This window comes from Somniosus microcephalus, chromosome 2 (assembly GCF_052327205.1).
Source record: "Somniosus microcephalus isolate GS21.2 chromosome 2, FLI_Smic_1.0, whole genome shotgun sequence".
NCBI lineage: Eukaryota > Metazoa > Chordata > Chondrichthyes > Squaliformes > Somniosidae > Somniosus > Somniosus microcephalus.
Genome location: NC_140988.1, coordinates 377,875,424 through 377,894,776, shown reverse-complemented (window position 1 = coordinate 377,894,776; position 19,353 = coordinate 377,875,424). Strand labels below are relative to the sequence as shown.

Here is a 19,353-nt window from a genome sequence, read left to right as displayed (position 1 = left end):
GGGGAGAGGGGTTACTGAGTGACAGTGTGAGGGAGCTGGATTAACATCAGTAGAGATACAGTCAGTGACACAGGGCGCTGGGGGAGAGGGGTTACTGAGTGACAGTGTGAGGGAGCTGGATTAACATCAGTAGAGATACAGTCAGTAACACAGGGCGCTGGGGGAGAGGTTACTGAGTGACAGTGTGAGGGAGCTGGATTAACATCAGTAGAGATACAGTCAGTAACACAGGGCGCTGGGGGGAGAGGTTACTGAGTGACAGTGTGAGGGAGCTGGATTAACATCAGTAGAGATACAGTCAGTGACACAGGGCGCTGGGGGAGAGGGGTTACTGAGTGACAGTGTGAGGGAGCTGGATTAACATCAGTAGAGATACAGTCAGTGACACAGGGCGCTGGGGGAGAGGGGTTACTGAGTGACAGTGTGAGGGAGCTGGATTAACATCAGTACAGATACAGTCAGTGACACAGGGCGCTGGGGGAGAGGGGTTACTGAGTGACAGTGTGAGGGAGCTGGATTAACATCAGTAGAGATACAGTCAGTAACACAGGGCGCTGGGGGAGAGGGGTTACTGAGTGACAGTGTGAGGGAGCTGGATTAACCTCAGTAGAGATACAGTCAGTAACACAGGGCGCTGGGGGAGAGGTTACTGAGTGACAGTGTGAGGGAGCTGGATTAACATCAGTCGAGATACAGTCAGTAACACAGGGCGCTGGGGGGAGGGGTTACTGACTGACAGTGTGAGGGAGCTGGATTAACATCAGTAGAGATACAGTCAGTAACACAGGGCGCTGGGGGAGAGGTTACTGAGTGACAGTGTGAGGGAGCTGGATTAACATCAGTCGAGATACAGTCAGTAACACAGGGCGCTGGGGGAGAGGTTACTGAGTGACAGTGTGAGGGAGCTGGATTAACATCAGTAGAGATACAGTCAGTAACACAGGGCGCTGGGGGAGAGGGGTTACTGAGTGACAGTGTGAGGGAGCTGGATTAACATCAGTCGAGATACAGTCAGTAACACAGGGTGCTGGGGGAGAGGGGTTGCTGAGTGACAGTGTGAGGGAGCTGGATTAACATCAGTAGAGATACAGTCAGTAACACAGGGCGCTGGGGGGAGAGGGGGTTACTGAGTGACAGTGTGAGGGAGCTGGATTAACATCAGTAGAGATACAGTCAGTGACACAGGGCGCTGTGGTTAATGAGTGATAGTGTGAGGGAGCTGGATTAACATCAGTAGAGATACAGTCAGTAACACAGGGCGCTGGGGGAGAGGGGGTTACTGAGTGACAGTGTGAGGGAGCTGGATTAACATCAGTGGAGATACAGTCAGTAACACAGGGCGCTGGGGGGAGGGGTTACTGAGTGACAGTGTGAGGGAGCTGGATTAACATCAGTAGAGATACAGTCAGTGGCACAGGGCGCTGGGGTGGGGGTCACTGAGTGACAGTGTGAGGGAGCTGGATTAACATCAGTAGAGATACAGTCAGTGACACAGGGCGCTGGGGGAGAGGGGTTACTGAGTGACAGTGTGAGGGAGCTGGATTAACATCAGTAGAGATACAGTCAGTAACACAGAGCGCTGGGGGAGAGGGGTTACTGAGTGACAGTGTGAGGGAGCTGGATTAACATCAGTAGAGATACAGTCAGTGACACAGGGTGCTGGGGGAGAGGGCTTGCTGAGTGACAGTGTGAGGGAGCTGGATTAACATCAGTAGAGATACAGTCAGTAACACAGGGTGCTGGGGGAGAGGGCTTACTGAGTGACAGTGTGAGGGAGCTGGATTAACATCAGTAGAGATACAGTCAGTGACACAGGGCGCTGTGGTTAATGAGTGATAGTGTGAGGGAGCTGGATTAACATTAGTAGAGATACAGTCAGTGACACAGGGCGCTGGGGAGTGGGGTTACTGAGTGACAGTGTGAGGGAGCTGGATTAACATCAGTAGAGATACAGTCAATCTTAATTTATGCGACCTTATCAACCTACCTTCCTGTAACCACTGAATGGAACATCGAGAGGTAAGGAGAAGAGGTTGGCAACGAGTTGTTCGAAGCTTTCGGACAGCAGGTTGAGATCGTCCTCGGAAGCTCGGAACCCCAGTAAGACCCGTACTGCGAGACGGAATGTCAGTTTCTTGGCCTCCTGGTAGACTGTGATGGGTTCCCCACTGCTGCTCCAGTCTCTGATCCCATCCTGGATAGCCTGCTGGATCTTGGGGAGGTAACATTCCAGGGCATCGTGGCTGAAAACCTTGGCAAAGATCTGGTGGGAATTAAAAAATTATAAATGGGGTTTTAAATTTGTTCTCGATTTCTTTTTATTCCTTTCCTTCACCGGGATGTGGCGCCGCTGGCAAGGCCGGCCTTTATTACCCATCCCTAGTTGCCCCTCGAGAAGGCGGAGGTGAGCCGCCTTCTTGAACCGCTGCAGTCCGTGTGGTGAAGGTTTTCCTAGCGGTTTGGTACAACTGAGTGTCTTGCTCGGCCATTTCAGAGGCGCAGTTAAGAGTCAAACACATTGCTGTGGTTCTGGAGTCACATATCGGCCAGACCGGGTAAAGGCAGCAGATTTCCTTCCCTAAAGGACATTAGTGAACCAGATGGGTTTTTACGACAATCCGATTGTTTCATGGTCACCATAACTGATACTAGCAATTTATTGCAGATTTGTTTCATTAACTGAATTTAAATTCCCCAGCGGCCCTGGTGGGATTTGATCTCCTGTCTCTGAATCATTAGTCCATGCCGCTGGATTACTAGCCCAGTAATATCTGCGGTCGTCGTTGGCAAGGCTGGGAATTATTGCCCAGTTTTGATACAACTGAGTGTCTTGTGAGGTCATTTTCAGAGGGCAGTTAGTTGGTGTGATTGGGTCGATTGGGCTTGTACTCGCTGGAGTTTAGAAGAATGAGAGGGGATCTCATTGAAACTTATAAAATTCTGACAGGACTGGACAGGCTAGATACACGAAGGATGTTCCCGATGGCCAGGGAGTCCAGAACCAGGGGTCACAGTCTAAGGGTAAGGGGTAAGCCATTTAGGACAGAGATGAGGAGGAATTTCTTCACCCAGAGAGTGGTGAACCTGTGGAATTCTCTACCACAGAAGGCAGTTGAGGCCAATTCATTAAATATATTCAAGAAGGAGTTAGATATATTTCTTAAGGCTAAAGGGATCCAGGGGTATGGGGAGAAAGCAGGGACAGGGTACTGAATTTGGATGACCAGCCATGATCTCATTGAATGGCGGAGCAGGCTCGAGGGGCCGAATGGCCTACTCCTGCTCCTATCTTCTATGTTTCTATGTGTGGGGACTGGAGTCACATATAGGCCCAGACCAGGTAAGGACAGCAGGATTCCTTCCCTAAAGGACATTAGTGAATATATTGGGCTTTTACAACAATCTGACAGCTTCACAGTCACACCAGCTTTTTATTTCCAGACTTTTTTTTCTTAAACTGAGTTCAACTTCTCAAACTGCCATGGTGGGACTTGAACTCCCGTTCCCTGGATTATTAGTCTGGTAATATAATCACTACATTACTACAATGCCCAGGCTGTGCAGCTCCTCAGCCCCTTCACTCCTCCCTCCTCCTGTGTGGAGATTGAGGGATATGGTGAGGAGGGATTGAGGGATATGGGGAGGAGGGATTGAGGGATATGGTGAGGGGGGATTGAGGGATACAGTGAGAGGGATTGAGGGATATGGTGAGGAGGGATTGAGGGATATGGGGAGGAGGGATTGAGGGATATGGTGAGGAGGGATTGAGGGATACAGTGAGAGGGATTGAGGGATATGGTGAGGAGGGATTGAGGGATATGGTGAGGGGGGATTGAGGGATATGGTGAGGAGGGATTGAGGGATATGGGGAGGAGGGATTGAGGGATACAGTGAGAGGGATTGAGGGATATGGTGAGGAGGGATTGAGGGATATGGGGAGGAGGGATTGAGGGATATGGTGAGGGAGGATTGAGGGATATGGGGAGGAGGGATTGAGGGATATGGGGAGGAGGGATTGAGGGATATGGTGAGGGAGGATTGAGGGATATGGTGAGGGGGAATTGAGGGATGTGGGGAGGAGGGATTGAGGGATATGGTGAGGGAGGATTGAGGGATATGGTGAGGGGGGATTGAGGGATATGGTGAGGGGGGATTGAGGGATATGGTGAGGAGGGATTGAGGGATATGGTGAGGGAGGATTGAGGGATATGGTGAGGGGGAATTGAGGGATATGGGGAGGAGGGATTGAGGGATATGGTGAGGGAGGATTGAGGGATATGGTGAGGGGGGATTGAGGGATATGGTGAGGGGGGATTGAGGGATATGGTGAGGAGGGATTGAGGGATATGGGGAGGAGAGATTGAGGGATATGGTGAGGGGGATTGAGGGATATGGTGAGGAGGGATTGAGGGATATGGTGAGGAGGGATTGAGGGATATGGTGAGGAGGGATTGAGGGATATGGTGAGGGGGGATTGAGGGATATGGTGAGGAGGGATTGAGGGATATGGTGAGGAGGGATTGAGGGATATGGTGAGGAGGGATTGAGGGATATGGTGAGGAGGGATTGAGGGATATGGTGAGGGGGGATTGAGGGATATGGTGAGGGGGGATTGAGGGATATGGTGAGGAGGGATTGAGGGATATGGTGAGGGCGATTGAGGGATATGGTGAGGGGGGATTGAGGGATATGGTGAGGGGGATTGAGGGATATGGTGAGGGGGGATTGAGGGATATGGTGAGGGGGATTGAGGGATATGGTGAGGGGGGATTGAGGGATATGGTGAGGAGGGATTGAGGGATATGGTGAGGAGGGATTGAGGGATATGGTGAGGGGGGATTGAGGGATATGGGGAGAACGTGAGTAGTTTGGTAGATCTATCAAAAAGGGATCGAATTTTTGGACCGAATGTTTTTTTCCCTGTGCTAATTCTGATGTCAATCAGTCATTGTTTATGCGGGAGAATGGAAACGGCTGGAGAGACCGTACACTGGGTGCACTGAGACTCTGTGGGTAATGGAACAATTCAGCTCCTGACCTTTAAAAGCAGCCTCAGTCGAGGTGATTTCCCCACTCTATGAATAGGTAAGATTTTCCTGGCCCGCTTCTTTACATTTATATAATTCACTTTCAACTGTCTACTTGTTTAAATAATGTCCAGGTTTCCCTTTCAGCCTCCGTCTGGCTCCACCCATCTCTCCTGTCAGTCCTATTTTTTTCTCAGTTATAATGCTGGCTCTATCATTGTGCCTCAAGGTACCGTTGATTTGCAGGGCTGTATGATAATGACACAGGGGCGTGCGGGAGCGCTGGGGAAGCGACGCATCCTGTGGCGGTGATGGTCAGTGTGAATCGGCGACAGAGAAACATCTGGCAGAGGCCACAGGTGACGGGACTCGTAAGATGCGAGCACTCCTGGACACTATTGGGAGCACCACCGCATGGTAGGATGATGTTGCATGGCTACTTTCAACATTCGCGGTCATAGTCATAGTCATAGAGTCGAAGGGCAGGATTTTCATTGGGCCGTGGAGGCGGGATTGGAGGCATGTGGGGGGTTAAAATCCCGAAATCGGGGGTCCCGACCCCCATCCCGCCCCCAACCCGCCTCCATGCCAGTTTCAAAGGAGGCAGGTACCCGCCCTGTGCTGGGATCCACCTCCCCGAGGCGGGAAGGGGATTGGTGCCAATTAACTGCCTGTTAACAGGTAGTTAACAGGCAGTTTTTAGCCTAATCCCTATTTTTAATGTTGAAGTGTGGGATTCCCGACGGCTCCAAACCACGCCAAGTTAGCGAGGCGGGCCGTCGGGATGAAGGGCTTGGAGGGTTCGAGATGTCCGGTGTTCAGGTAAGTGCATGAGTGCAAAGGTAAGTGTGTTTTATCTGTGTAAAGTGTTTAAAGAAGTTCTACTAACCTTTACTTACCTTTACAGCCTTCCTTCCTTCAGGTCTCGGGAGTCCCTCATCTCACCGGCACAGAAAGCAGAATGGCCACCAGCTGTCAAAATCTGCAGCATTCAGGTTTCTGTTCCGGAGAGATCTCTAAATCATCCTGAGAGGAAGGAATTAACCTGGAGTACAGATTGTCAGTGTTTGACAGCTTCAAACCGCTGTGCAACGCTGATATTTCCTCTGTCAAAAGGTCTTGACAGATGAAATTTCAATCTTTGACATCACCTGTTGCCTGGTGGCACTTAATTGGCCTGCTGAGCCCGCTGGGCGGGCTCAACAAGGTCAGTCAAGTCTAAATCGCGTGGATTGGCTAGAACTCGATGGAGGCGGGACTGCAACCCCGAAGGTTGTAGTCCCGCCTCCTACCCGACTCCTCAATGAAAATCCAGCCCATAGAGTTATACAGCACAGAAAGAGGCCCTTCGGCCCATCGTGTCTGTGCCGGCCACCAGGCCCTGTCTATTCTAATCCCATTTTCCAGCACTTGGTCCGTAGCCTTGTATGCTATGGCATTTCAAGTGCTCATCCAAATGCTTCTTGAATGTTGTGAGGGTTCCTGCCTCTACCACCCTTTCAGGCGGTGAGTTCCAGATTCCAACCACCCTCTGGGTGAAAATGCTTTTCCTCAAATCCCCTCTAAACCTCCTGCCCCTTACCTTGAAACTATGCCCCCTGGTTATTGACCCCTCTACTAAGGGGAAAAGTTCCTTTCTATCTACCCTATCTATGCCCCTCATAATTTTGTACACCTCAATCAGGTCCCCCCTCAGCCTTCTCTGCTCTAAGGAAAACAACCCCAGCCTGTCCAGTCTCTCTTCATAGCTGAAGCGCTCCAGCCCAGGTAACATCCTGGTGAATCTCCTCTGCAACCTCTCCTGCACAAGCTCGCAGTGTAACACGCTACAGGCCTGTATTATAACACACTGCAGTTTCACAGTGTCAGCTGTGGTCAGAAGGTTGTGGGTTCAAGTCCCATTCCAGAGATTTGAGCACAAAAATCTAGGCTGACGCTCCCAGTACAGTGCTGAGGGAGTGCTGCACTGTCGGAGGGGCAGTACTGAGGGAGTGCCACACTGTTGGAGGTGCCGTCTTTCAGATGAGACGTTAAACCGAGGCCCCGTCTGCCCTCTCAGGTGGAAGTAAAAGGTCCTATGGCACTATTTCGAAGAAGAGCAGGGGAGTTCTCCACGGTGTCCTGTCCAGTATTTATCCCTCAAACAATAAAACAGATTATCTGGTCATTTATCACATTGCTCTTTGTGGGAGCTTGCTGTGCGCAAATTGGCTGCCGCGTTTCCCACATTACAACAGTGACTACGCTTCAAAAAGCACTTCATTGGCTGTAAAGTGCTTTGGGACATCCAGTGATCGTGAAAGGTGCTATATAAATGGAAATGTCCTTGTGCACCAGTCACTGAAGGTAAGCATGCAGGTGCAGCAGGTGGTTAAGAAGGCAAATGGTATGTTGGCCTTCGTAGCGAGAGGGTTTGAGTACAGGAACAAGGGTGTCTTGCTGCAGTTGTACAGGGCCTTGGTGAGACCACACCTTGAGTATTGTGTGCAGTTTTGGTCGCCTTATCTGAGGAAGGATGTTCTTGCCATGGAGGGAGTGCAGCGAAGATTCACCAGGCTGATATCTTGGATGGCAGGAATGACGTATGAGGAGAGATTGGGTCGATTGGGCTTATACTCGCTGGAGTTTAGAAGAATGAGAGGGGATCTCATTGAAACTTATAAAATTCTAACAGGACTAGACAGACTAGATGCAGGAAGGATGTTCCCGATGGTCGGGGAGTCCAGAACCAGGGGTCACAGTCTAAAGATAAGGGGAAAGCCATTTAGGACAGAGATAAGGAGGAACTTCTTCACCCAGAGAGTGGTGAACCTGTGGAATTCTCTACCACAGAAGGCAGTTGAGGCCAATTCATTAAATATATTCAAGGAGTTAGATATATTTCTTAAGGCTAAAGGGATCAAGGGATATGGGGAGAAGGCAATGACAGGGTACTGAATTTGGATGATCAGCCATGATCGCATTGAATGGCGGAGCAGGCTCGAGGGGCCGAATGGCCTACTCCTGCTCCTATCTTCTATGTTTCCATGTTTCTAAGTGTAACAAACTTTAGGCTTGCAATATGACATGCTGTAGTTCTCGCAGTGTAGCATGCTGTAGGCTTGTAATATAACATGTGAGCTCGCAGTGTAATGTTAACACTTGGAGCGTACTCCCTGCAAACTCAGACTGATCCCAAATCTGACTGTGCACACTGCCATCACATGACAGGCGGGGACGGAGAGATTCTGAGCTGCAGTACTCTGGAAGCGAGCACTGACGATAGTCTCGAGCACAGGGTAAACATTCGTCCACAAGGCTTGAGTTACAGTCTAAACATCAGAGCACCGAGTTACAAATACTTTGCTCACACAAGACCGCAGGGGGCATGGAATACCGCAGTGTGAAGAACACATTGCTCAATTATTTTCAATTAAAACACAATTGAAAATATTTAGCCAATTGCCTTCAATTCAATTCAATTCCCTTCAAAGGGGAATTGGATAAATACTTGAAAAGGAAAAACTGGTACAGGGCTATGGGGAAAGAGCGGGGGAGTGGGCCGAAATGGATAGCTCTACCTAACAGCCAGCATGGGCCGAATGGCCTCCTTCTGTGCTGTGAGTTTCTACGAGGTGAGGAAAGAGTTTTTGATATGTTTGAGGGATTTTTTTCCTGTCATTTTCCTCAAAAACGAATGTGCTTTATAAACAATCATTCCCTCAATTACATAGCATTACATGGCACGCAAACAGGCCATTCGGCCCAGCCAGTCCATGCTGGCGTTTATTCTCCACTCGCGCCTCCTCCCATCTTTCCTCATCTAAATCTATCAGCGTAACCCTCTATTCCCTTCTCCCTCATATGCTTGTCTAGCCTCCCCTTAAATGTATCGATACCATTCGCCTCAACCACTCCCTGTGGTAGCGAGTTCCACATTCTCACCACTCTCTGGGTAAAGAAGTTTCTTCTGAATTCCCTATTGGATTTATTGGTGACTATCTTATATTGATGGCCTCTAGTTTTGCTCTTCCCCACAAGTGGAAACACTCTCTCTGTATCCACTCTATCAAAACTTTTCATAATTTTAAAGACCTCTATTAGGTCACCTCACAGATTTCTTTTTTCAAGAGAAAGGAGACCCAGCCTGTTCATCCTTTCCTGATATGTATACCCTCGCATTTCTGGTACCATCCTTGTAAATCTCCTCTGCACCCTCTCCAGTGCATCTATATCCTTTTTATAATACGGCTCTTTTTATAATCAAATCCCGCTCTTCTAGGTTCTTATCACACAATTAATGGGAGATTTACTCTCCCAACCGATCCAGAGCCTGGTACTTGGTGAGCGACTCCTCCGTAGGTAATGTACTCCCATTGCGCCCTCTGCTGAAACATTGACACCACTGCAGCCTTACAAAGGAAATAGCACAGGGGGAAATGTGTATGTTCCTGAATACCGGTGATTCCAAACACGGCCCTCCTGCCACTCGCAAAGCCCCTGGAAACCCAGCCCACAAAGGCCTAGGCAACCTGACCCTAACACGCGGCTCAGTGGGTTACGCTCGCTCTCCTCTGGCTCTGAAGGTTGTGGGCTCGTAGTCCTGCATTCCCAGAGATTTGAGCCCCATAATCCAGGCTGACCCTCCCAGTGCGGCACTGGCGGATGGAGCCGCCTTTCCGATGCGACCGAAGCCCCGACTGCCCTCTCAGGTGGATGTGAAAGATCCCATTTTGAAGAAGAGCAAGGGAGTTCTCCCCGGTCTCCTGGCCAATATTTGTATCTCAACCAACATCACTATCGCTTATCCGATCATTTATCTCACTGTTGTTTGTGGGAGCTTGCTGTGCGCAAATTGGCTGCCGCGTTTCCTGCGTTCCAACAGTGACTACACTTCAAATAAAGTACTTCATTGGCTGTGAAGCGCTTTGGGACGTCCTGAGGTTGTGAAAGGCGCTATAGAAATGCAAGTCTTTATTTCGTTCTAATCTACGACAGACCCAGGTGGAGAGCTTTGGTCCAAAGTAACATGTTCCTCCCACGCACACGACTCTTACTTTCTTTCTTTCTTGCCTTTATCCGTTATTACTCACTGGTTTGTCCTGTCTGAATGTCATAGGTCAGAAGGTGTCACAAGGGCTGCTCTTAAGACTCAATTTTGGCCAACCCCTAAATCGTAACGCAAAGATCTCAGTATCCTCTTGAAACTTATAAAATTCTAACAGGACTAGACAGACTAGATGCAGGAAGGATGTTCCCGATGGTCGGGGAGTCCAGAACCAGGGGTCACAGTCTAAGGATAAGGGGTAAGCCATTTAGGACAGAGATGAGGAGGAATTTCTTCACCCAGAGAGTGGTGAACCTGTGGAATTCTCTACCACACAAGGCAGTTGAGGCCAATTCATTGAATATATTCAAGAGGGAGTTGGATATATTTCTTAAGGCTAAAGGGATCAAGGGATATGGGGAGAAAGCAGGGACAGGGCACTGAATTTGGATGATCAGCCATGATCTCATTGAATGGAGGAGCAGGCTCGAGGGGCCGAATGGCCTACTCCTGCTCCTATCTTCTATGTTTCTATGAGATAGATTCAATAGGAATATGGGTTTGAACTTCATACTTGAGGTACTTGATGTACTTAAGGGGCTCATTAAGACAAAAGCTTTGAGCTTCACGCTGTGCAATATTTCGCTGAAATCTGGATAAGATTGTGTGTTCTCAACAGATGCACACGCCCAAAAGTCTGTTTTTCTGAGGGTTTGTGGTTATCAGTCCCTCTGTGAACACTCTCCCCAGCACTTACCTTAAGCCGTTGTCTGCTCCATTTAAAAAAAAAACAGGTTCAACCAGGCACTAGAGCCAATCGGATGTGCAACCATTGTAGGTATCACCTGTGTTACTATCAGAGGAAATCATGGAAAAGAGAGAGAGGCCGAGAGAAAGAGAGGAGTGAGGAGAAATATGAGTGAGAGAGAGAGAGAGAGACAGAGAGAGAGGAATCCTTTAATGAAACAAAAACATGCTGGAAATACTCAGCAGGCCAGGCAGCCCTTGTGAAACCTAAAAAGAAAAAGCAAGACTTGCATTTCTATAGCGCCTTTCATGACCGCAGGACGTCCCAAAGCACTTTACAGCCAATGAAGTACTTTTGAAAGTGTAGTCGCTGTTGTAAATCAGAAATTTGCGCACAGCAAGCTCCCACAAACAGCAATGTGATAATGACCAGATAATCTGTTTTAGTGATGTTGATTGAGGGATAAATATTGGCCCAGGACACCGGAGAGAATTCCCCTTTTCCTCTTCGAAATATCGCCTGAGAGGGTAGACAGGGGCCTTCATCTCATCAGAACAACGGCACCTCTGACAGTGTAGCACTCCCTCAGCACTGCATGGAGTGTCAGCCTAGATTTTCATACTCCAGTCTCTGTACTGGGACTTGAACACACAAACCTTCCGACTCAGAAGCGAGCGAGAGTGCTGCCCACTGAGCCACGGCTAACACACCCAACATACTGACATATGCCATTCAGACACAACAAACCAGTTCTGAAGAATGGTCAACGATCTGAAATGTTAACTCTGTTTCTCTCTCCACTTGCCAAGGCTTCTTCGGCAGCACCTCCCAAACCCGCGGCCTCTACCACCTAGAAGGACGAGGGCAGCAGGCGCATGGGAACACCTCCACCTGCAAGTTTCCCTCCAAGTTACACACCATCCTGACTTGGAAGTATATTGGCCGATCCTTCATCATCGCTGGGTCAAAATCCTGGAACTCCCTCCCTAACAGCACTGTGGGAGTACCTTCACCTCACGGACTGCAGCGGTTCAAGAAGGTGGCTCACCACCACCTTCTCAAGGGGCAACTAGGGATGGGCAATAAATGCTGGCCTTGCCAGCCATGCCCACATCCCAGGAATAAATTTTTTAAAACGTTGCCTGACCTGCTGTGTATTTCCAGCATTTTCGGTTTTGATTTCAGATTTCCAGCATCCGTGGTAATTTGCCTCTGGATTAGAGAGGAAGTCTTTGATGGCTTGGCTGCTAAGGGGGCTGTTTAGTGAGAAACTTAACCTTAGGGACCAGGAAGGTCCAAGCTTTGATCCCCAGTGATGAGGCAACTCACGTCAGTTGGATGGTAGCTGAGGCCCTACAACTGATTGTCCTCAATACCCATGAATTAAGAAAGAGGAAGCTGGCCAAGGTTCCTGCACCCAATCCCTATCCTTTGGCTCCTATTGGAAAGTGGGCAGGAAGAGAGAACAGGAATGGGTTCAGTTGTGGTGTTCCACTGGATGAATAGCCTGTTGATACCCACTTTTAAGGTTCGCACATAAACAATGGCCACTTGGGCCAGTACCCATCGAACTGTACCTCAGCACGAGTCCAAGCCTCCAAAAGAAGAGGGGAGAACATTTGATAGGGGACAAAAGATTGAGATTGGGTGGAGAGTGAGATCTAGAGAGGGTAGATGGTGATTGAGTTAGTAATAAGGGAAGGTTCGGGAGAATCCTTGGAGACTCTGACAGATTCTTTACGAGCTGGTTTACCATCAATCTGTCAGTCAAAATAGTGGTGAATAGTGTGCAAAAGCTGGTGAGAAAGTTTTCATTATGAGGAAGAATACTCAAAAACTCTACTGTTTCTTAAGCTGAAGATCATTCAGAAATGACTGAAGGGGAAGAGAAGCATGTTTAGCAACTTTAAAGAAAGTTGAGTTCCTTCAGAGTCAGAGTTCACACACTGCGGGTTTCATTTACTTTTGCGCCTTAGTCCATTTTAGAGAAATCATTACCTGGAACAATAACTTTGTAAGTGACTTTGCAAAGCATGTAAATTGAGTTGGGTTAGGTTCAATCGCGTTGAGTTAGATGAAGAGTGTTGCGTTAGATTCAGTTGAGGTGGGTTGTGTTGAGTTGTGTTGAGTTGGGTTAGATTCAGTCAAGCTGAGTTGTGTTGAGTTGAGTTGTTGTCGATTTGGGTTGGGTTAGTTGAATTGGGTTTGGTTGGGTTGAATCATGCTTGGTTGGGCTGACTCAAGTTGGGTTAAGTCGCGTTGTGCTGAGCTAGGTTGTGTTGAACCAAATTGGGTGGAACTGGATTGAGGGGGGTTGACCTAGGTTGAGAGAAGCAGGCAGAGACTACCTCATTGACTCTCATTCATGTTGCTCAACAAGATGCATTGAGCATGACCTGGATCGTGAAGATATCTGCACTGCCTAAGTGTCCCACATATCCTCGCTGTGGGTAGTGGAGGCAGACTGATTCATAACCTTAGATTGAAATCAATAATTTAAACATGTTTAAGAAGGAGATGTATCATGAGGTGTATGAAGCAAAATAAGTGTAACTAAGTATTAAGAGGAAGCTGTATGAAAAAGATTAATAGACATAGTCTAACTACAAGAGGGATATATTTTCACTTTAATTAACTTTATGTACAAGTGTACCATAAGCCCTCTAAATGCATGTTAGCTCTTAAAGTACAGTTCAGTGTAAAGAGGAAGCTAAATAAACACATGAGGGAGAAAGGAATGGAAGGATATGCTTGATAGGATGAGATGAAGTGAGGTGGGAGGAGGCTCGTGTGGAGCATAAACACCGGCACAGACCAGTTTTGCCAGTGGCAAGTTTCTGTGTTGTAACATATGGAAGACACACATGAGGGACATGTAGGAGTATCGCCATGGAAGGACATTGAAGTAGACAGTGTAAATGGGGTCAAGAGACAATTATATTGGGGGCAATTAAAATGTGGTACCGAAGGGGGACATAAGCAGTAGATTATACATCAGATAATCGGTGACCTGTATAATGATTACAATGTAAATGAAGTGGGAGGAGGGGGCAGTCAGTGACCACAGTAAGCCCACAGGAATACCTCTGCTTGCTGCTGATCAACCCCACCTATCCAATTCCTGAGCAAACTGTCCAATTTTTGTCCCTTGTCCTACTCTTCTCTCTCCTCTTCCTCCTCCTCCTCCTCCCACCTCCACCTTCATTATGTTGACATCACACCGACTCCTACTCCAGTGCCTTCTTTCTCAGGAGCTCAGAGCTGTGGAGCTCCTGTCTTCCCTTCCCTAACCACCGCGTCCTGGTTTATGTCCTATTCCTGGCGTATCTTCTGAATTAAACAAAGAAACCTACTCTCTCCCAAGAAAGAACGAAAGAACTTGCATTTATATCACGCCTTTCACAACTTCAGGACGTCCCAAAGCGTTTTAAGGTCAATGAAGTACTTTTTGAAGTGTAGTCACTGTTGTAATGTGGGAAACGCAGCAGCCAATTTATGCACAGCAAGCTCCCACAAACAGCAATGTGATAAATGACCAGATAATCTGGTTTACTGATGTTGGTTGAAGGATAATGGCCGGGTCACCAGGGAGAACTTGGTGGGGTTGATTAGTTCTGACGAAAGGTCATCGAGCTGAAACATTAACTCTGTTTCTCTCTCCACAGATGCTGCCTGACCTGCTGAGTGTTTCCCAGCTTTTATACCAAAGAGCACTCCCCTGCTCTTCTTTGAAACATTGACAAGGAATCTTTCACACCCAACTGAGAGGGCGGACAGGACCTTGGTTGAGAGGGGCGGGTAGAGGCTGCCTCATTTACTCTCATTCATGTTGCTCAACAAGATGCATTGAGCATGACCTGGATCGTGAAGATATCTGCACTGCCTAACTGTCCCACATACCCTCGCTGTGGGTAGTGGACAGGACCAAAAGACGGCACCTCCGACAGTGCGGCACTCCCTCAGCACTACACTGGGAGTGTCAGCCTGGATTTTTGTGCTCCAGTCCCTGGAGCGGGACTTGAACCCACAACCTTCTGACTCAGAGGCGAGGGTGCTGCCCACTGAGCCACGTTATCCATTTTTTCAGGTTTTCATGCTGCCCCCGCTCCCACTTAACCAACCTGCTTTAGCTTTTCACACATTCTCAATATTGGGGAAAAAATTCAGTATCGCCCCGTTTGGGGTGCCATTATTGGCCGTGCGCAAAGTTTAGCGCCTGGCGCTAATTATCGCCTCCGACAGCAAACTTGGCTTTTATTGCCCCTGGAGATGATTGGAGCGCTAAATCAGGCGCTTCACACCTGTCTTAAGGCGCAAAGGCCAAGGAGCGAGGCACTACCTCAGAGCGCTGGTGAAGCAAGGAAGGGCAAATCAAAATAAACCTGCAAAGTGCTGCTCAGTACCCAAAACTCCTTCACACAGCGTTGAATCTCTCCAGAAGTCTCTCTCTCTCTCTCTCTCTCTCTCAGAATGCGTGGTGCAAAAATGTCACCAACAAAAAAAAGGCAGGAAGTGGTCGCCTTTAAATAGCGCTCCCCCAGTCCCTTTCTGACAGCAAAACGCTCCCCTCAACCTGTCGTTACTAGCGGCAGGCGGTAAGGCAGGGGGCACCACTCAATATCCGGTCCGGGGCGCTACCGGGGCGTTGCGCACTCGACTGACGTCACAATCTGCCAGCACAGATCATGGCGGTAGTGTTTAGCGCCGCCGCAAAAGGTCTAGTTAATTTCGCGAGCGACGCAAGCATCGCCGCGCCCGGGCACTAGTTGCTTTGCGCCCCATTAGCGCCCTCTTAAGGCGCTAACGGGAGGCGCAAACAACTGAATTTTTCTCCCATTAATGTCATTTATTTCCCTGAGTTCGCTCATTATTGCCTCCTTTTATCTGGCATTATTATCACTTCAGTTAATTAATCACCCCCTGTTCTCCACTTGGCATTCTTTCTCTGTTCTTGTGTATGTCTTCCCCCGCCACTGTTTCCCCTTGATCTGTTCCTCCTTATAAACCGTTCATAGGGACAGGAGTAGGACATTCAGCCTCTGAACCTGCTACATTCAATCAGATGATGGTTGATCTATACCTCACCTACATTTACCCACATTTGCTCTGTATCCCATTCCCAACAAAAATCTTGAAAATTTCAATTGACCCAACAATAACAACTTGCATTTATATAGCACCTTTAATGTAGTAAAACCTCCCAAGGCACTTCACAGGAGCGTTAACAGACAAAATTCGACACCGAGCCACAAAACGAGATATTACGACAGGTGAGCAAAAGCTTGGTCAAAGAGGGAGGTTTTAAGGAGCGTCTTAAAGGAGAGAGAGGAAGAGAGGCGGAGAGGTTTAGGGAGGGAATTCCAGAGCTTAGGGCCTCGGCAGCTGAAGGCACGGCCGCCAATGGTGGAGCGATTAAACTCAGTGATGCGCAAGAGGTCAGAATTGGAGGAGGACAGGGGGGGCAGGGGGGTTGTAGGGCTGGAGGAGATTACAGAAGTAGAGAGGGGCGAGGGCCATGGAGGGATTTGAACACGAGGATGAGAATTTTTAAATTGTGGCATTGGTGGACCGGGAGCCAATTTAGGTCAGCGAGCACAGGGGGTGATGGGTGAACGGGACTTGGTGCGAGTTAGGACACGGCCAGCCGAGTTTCGGATGAGCTGGAGTTTATGGAAGGTGGGAGATGGGAGGCCAGCCACGCGAGCAGTGTGTCAGTATAGCGTGACAGTCATGTGACAAAGGCGGTTTTTCCTTTAAGGTATTTTCACTTGAATTGTACAGGCTGGTTTGAGAAACATCCATTTTTTTAAAAATATTTTTACTTTAGGGAGTTTTTCAAGGAAACTTTTGTTTTTTAAACACAAGGGGAACGAGGAAGCCGTTAGCATTGATTCATTCAAATGCAAATGTGCTTGATTTCATTCAGAAAAGAAAATTTTGGGACACGTGTATCTGAATAATTCGAGACATGACGTGTGGTGAGTGTAATGTGCTCGGGAGGAACAGGCGACTTTGGATCTATGGTTCCCAAAAGCTCTCCGCCACTGGGGGGTTTTCCTCGCCTCATGTCTGGGTCTGTTGTAGACTAGAAATAAAGACTTGCATTTCTGCAGCGCCTTTCACAACCTCGGGACGTCCCGAAGCACTTTACAGCCAATGAGGTACTTTTTGAAGTTGTAATGTGGAGAAACACGGCAGCCAACTTGCACTTAAGACAGGCACTTAAGACAGCTAAACTGACCATTCACCTCTGGGACCTGAATTCAAATCTATCCCAGAATGACAGAAAGAAGGAAGGAATTTACATTTCTCTAGCACCTTTCACCACTTCAGGACGCCCCAAGGCGCTTTACAGCCAATGAAGTGCTTTTTGAAGTGTAGGGGTCACTGTTGTAGTTTGCGCACAGCAAGCTCCCACAAACAGCAATGTGACAATGACCAGATAATCTGTTTCAGTGATGTTGATTGAGGGATAAATATTGGCCCCAGGACACTAATTGATAGAGATTGCTTGCTATGCCTAGGCAACGACTCCATTGCCGTTGTATCGAGCGACTGCCAGGATGGGAGAAGGCGAACTAGCAGGCCCATGTTCTATTTTTTGGCAATTCTACAATAAAAGGCGCTGGCCCTTTCGGGAGGTGGCGTGTGGCATTGCCTCGTTAAACACTCACCTTCCTCTTGTGGCGGTGAATATCGCCGACGGAGTTGATCAGGCTGGTGGAGCCCAGCAGCATCCGGGTACTGCGGGGCCACTGGGAGCTCACCAGGGAGTGCTCGCCCATCAGAATCTTCCTGACGTTCTCCGAGCCCGTCACACGGATCAGCGGCCGGCCCAGGAGGTGCGTCTTGAACACGTTGCCATACTTCTCGCGCCTCGACGAGTGGAAGCTGGACCCCTATCGCAGAGGGAGAAAGAGAAACATTACAAAATCGTAGGCCACCTGCTCCGTCAAGACAACCTCGCGCGCTGGTGATGCCCGAAGCATTAGATTAGACCCCCACCCCCCCACAGCACAGGAGGAGGCCATTCGGCCCATCATGCCTGTGCCGACTCTTTGAAAGCGTTCGCCAATTAGTCCCACTCCCCCCTCGCTCTTTCCCCAGAGCCCTGTAGGTTTTTCCTTTTCCAGTATTTATCCAATTCTCATTTGAAAGTTCCTATTGAATCTGCTTCCACCGCCCTTTCAGGCAGCGCATTCCAGATCACAACAACTCGCTGCGTAAAAAACAATTCTCCTCATCTCCCCCTCTGGTTCTTTGGCCAATCACCTTAAATCTGTGTCCTCTGGTTACCGACCCTCTCCAGTCTACTCTACCAAAACCACTTCATAATAAGAAAGGGGTTAAAGGGACCAGGGAAAATTCAGGACAAAGTTTTGGAATGTCACAATCCGAGCACATATAAATGGACTGCAGAATGCCTTTACAATGAATCGAACTGGACAGTGGAAAGGATTCCCCTTTAAGATGAACTCATAGCTCAGCGGTCAGTAACTTTCCGATCACACTGATATTAAAATAACCCTGGTCGTTTACGGCCTCTCCACTTCCTCCTCTATTTCTTTCAGTCTCTCTATCAGCTGTGGCTCAGTCGGTCTCACCCTCGCCTCTGAGTCAGAAGGTTGTGGATTCAAGCACTCCTCCAGGAGACTTGAGCATCTCGGCGGACACGCCCAGTGCAGTACTGAGGGAGCGCTGCACTGTCGGAGGGGCAGTACTGAGGGAGCGCCGCACTGTCGGAGGGCCAGTACTGAGGGAGCGCTGCATTGTCGGAGGGGCAGTACTGAGGGAGCGCTGCACTGTCGGAGGGGCAGTACTGAGGGAGCGCTGCACTGTCGGAGGGGCAGTACTGAGGGAGCGCTGCACTGTCGGAGGGGCGGTACTGAGGGAGCGCCGCACTGTCGGAGGGGCAGTACTGAGGGAGCGCCGCACTGTCAGAGGGGCAGTACTGAGGGAGCGCCGCACTGTCAGAGGGGCAGTACTGAGGGAGCGCTGCACTGTCGGAGGGGCAGTACTGAGGGAGCGCCGCACTGTCGGAGGGGCAGTACTGAGGGAGCGCCGCACTGTCGGAGGGGCAGTACTGAGGGAGCGCCGCACTGTCAGAGGGGCAGTACTGAGGGAGCGCCGCACTGTCAGAGGGGCAGTACTGAGGGAGCGCTGCACTGTCGGAGGGGCAGTACTGAGGGAGCGCCGCACTGTCGGAGGGGCAGTACTGAGGGAGCGCCGCACTGTCGTAGGGGCAGTACTGAGGGAGCACGGCACTGTCAGAGGGGCAGTACTGAGGGAGCGCCGCACTGTCAGAGGGGCGGTACTGAGGGAGCGCCGCACTGTCGGAGGGGCAGTACTGAGGGAGCGCCGCACTGTCGGAGGGGCAGTACTGAGGGAGCGCCGCACTGTCGGAGGGGCAGTACTGAGGGAGCGCCGCACTGTCGGAGGGGCAGTACTGAGGGAGCGCCACACTGTCAGAGGGGCAGTACTGAGGGAGCGCCGCACTGTCGGAGGGGCAGTACTGAGGGAGTGCCGCACTGTCAGAGGGGCGGTACTGAGGG

At 49.5% G+C, this 19,353-nt stretch overlaps 1 protein-coding gene across 2 annotated transcripts in view; it reads right to left on the bottom strand.

The window, feature by feature from the left end:
- LOC147123783 (cytochrome P450 26B1-like) overlaps positions 1-19,353 on the bottom strand; it is a 52,564-nt gene that overhangs the window by 26,982 nt on the left and 6,229 nt on the right. For both annotated transcript variants that reach the window (XM_085975961.1, XM_085975967.1), the window contains exons 2-3: positions 17,476-17,700; positions 1,988-2,263 (exon numbers count right to left, since the gene is read on the bottom strand). In XM_085975961.1, coding sequence (XP_085832087.1) covers positions 1,988-2,263; positions 17,476-17,700 — 501 coding nt within the window. The remainder of the gene's footprint in view (positions 1-1,987; positions 2,264-17,475; positions 17,701-19,353) is intronic.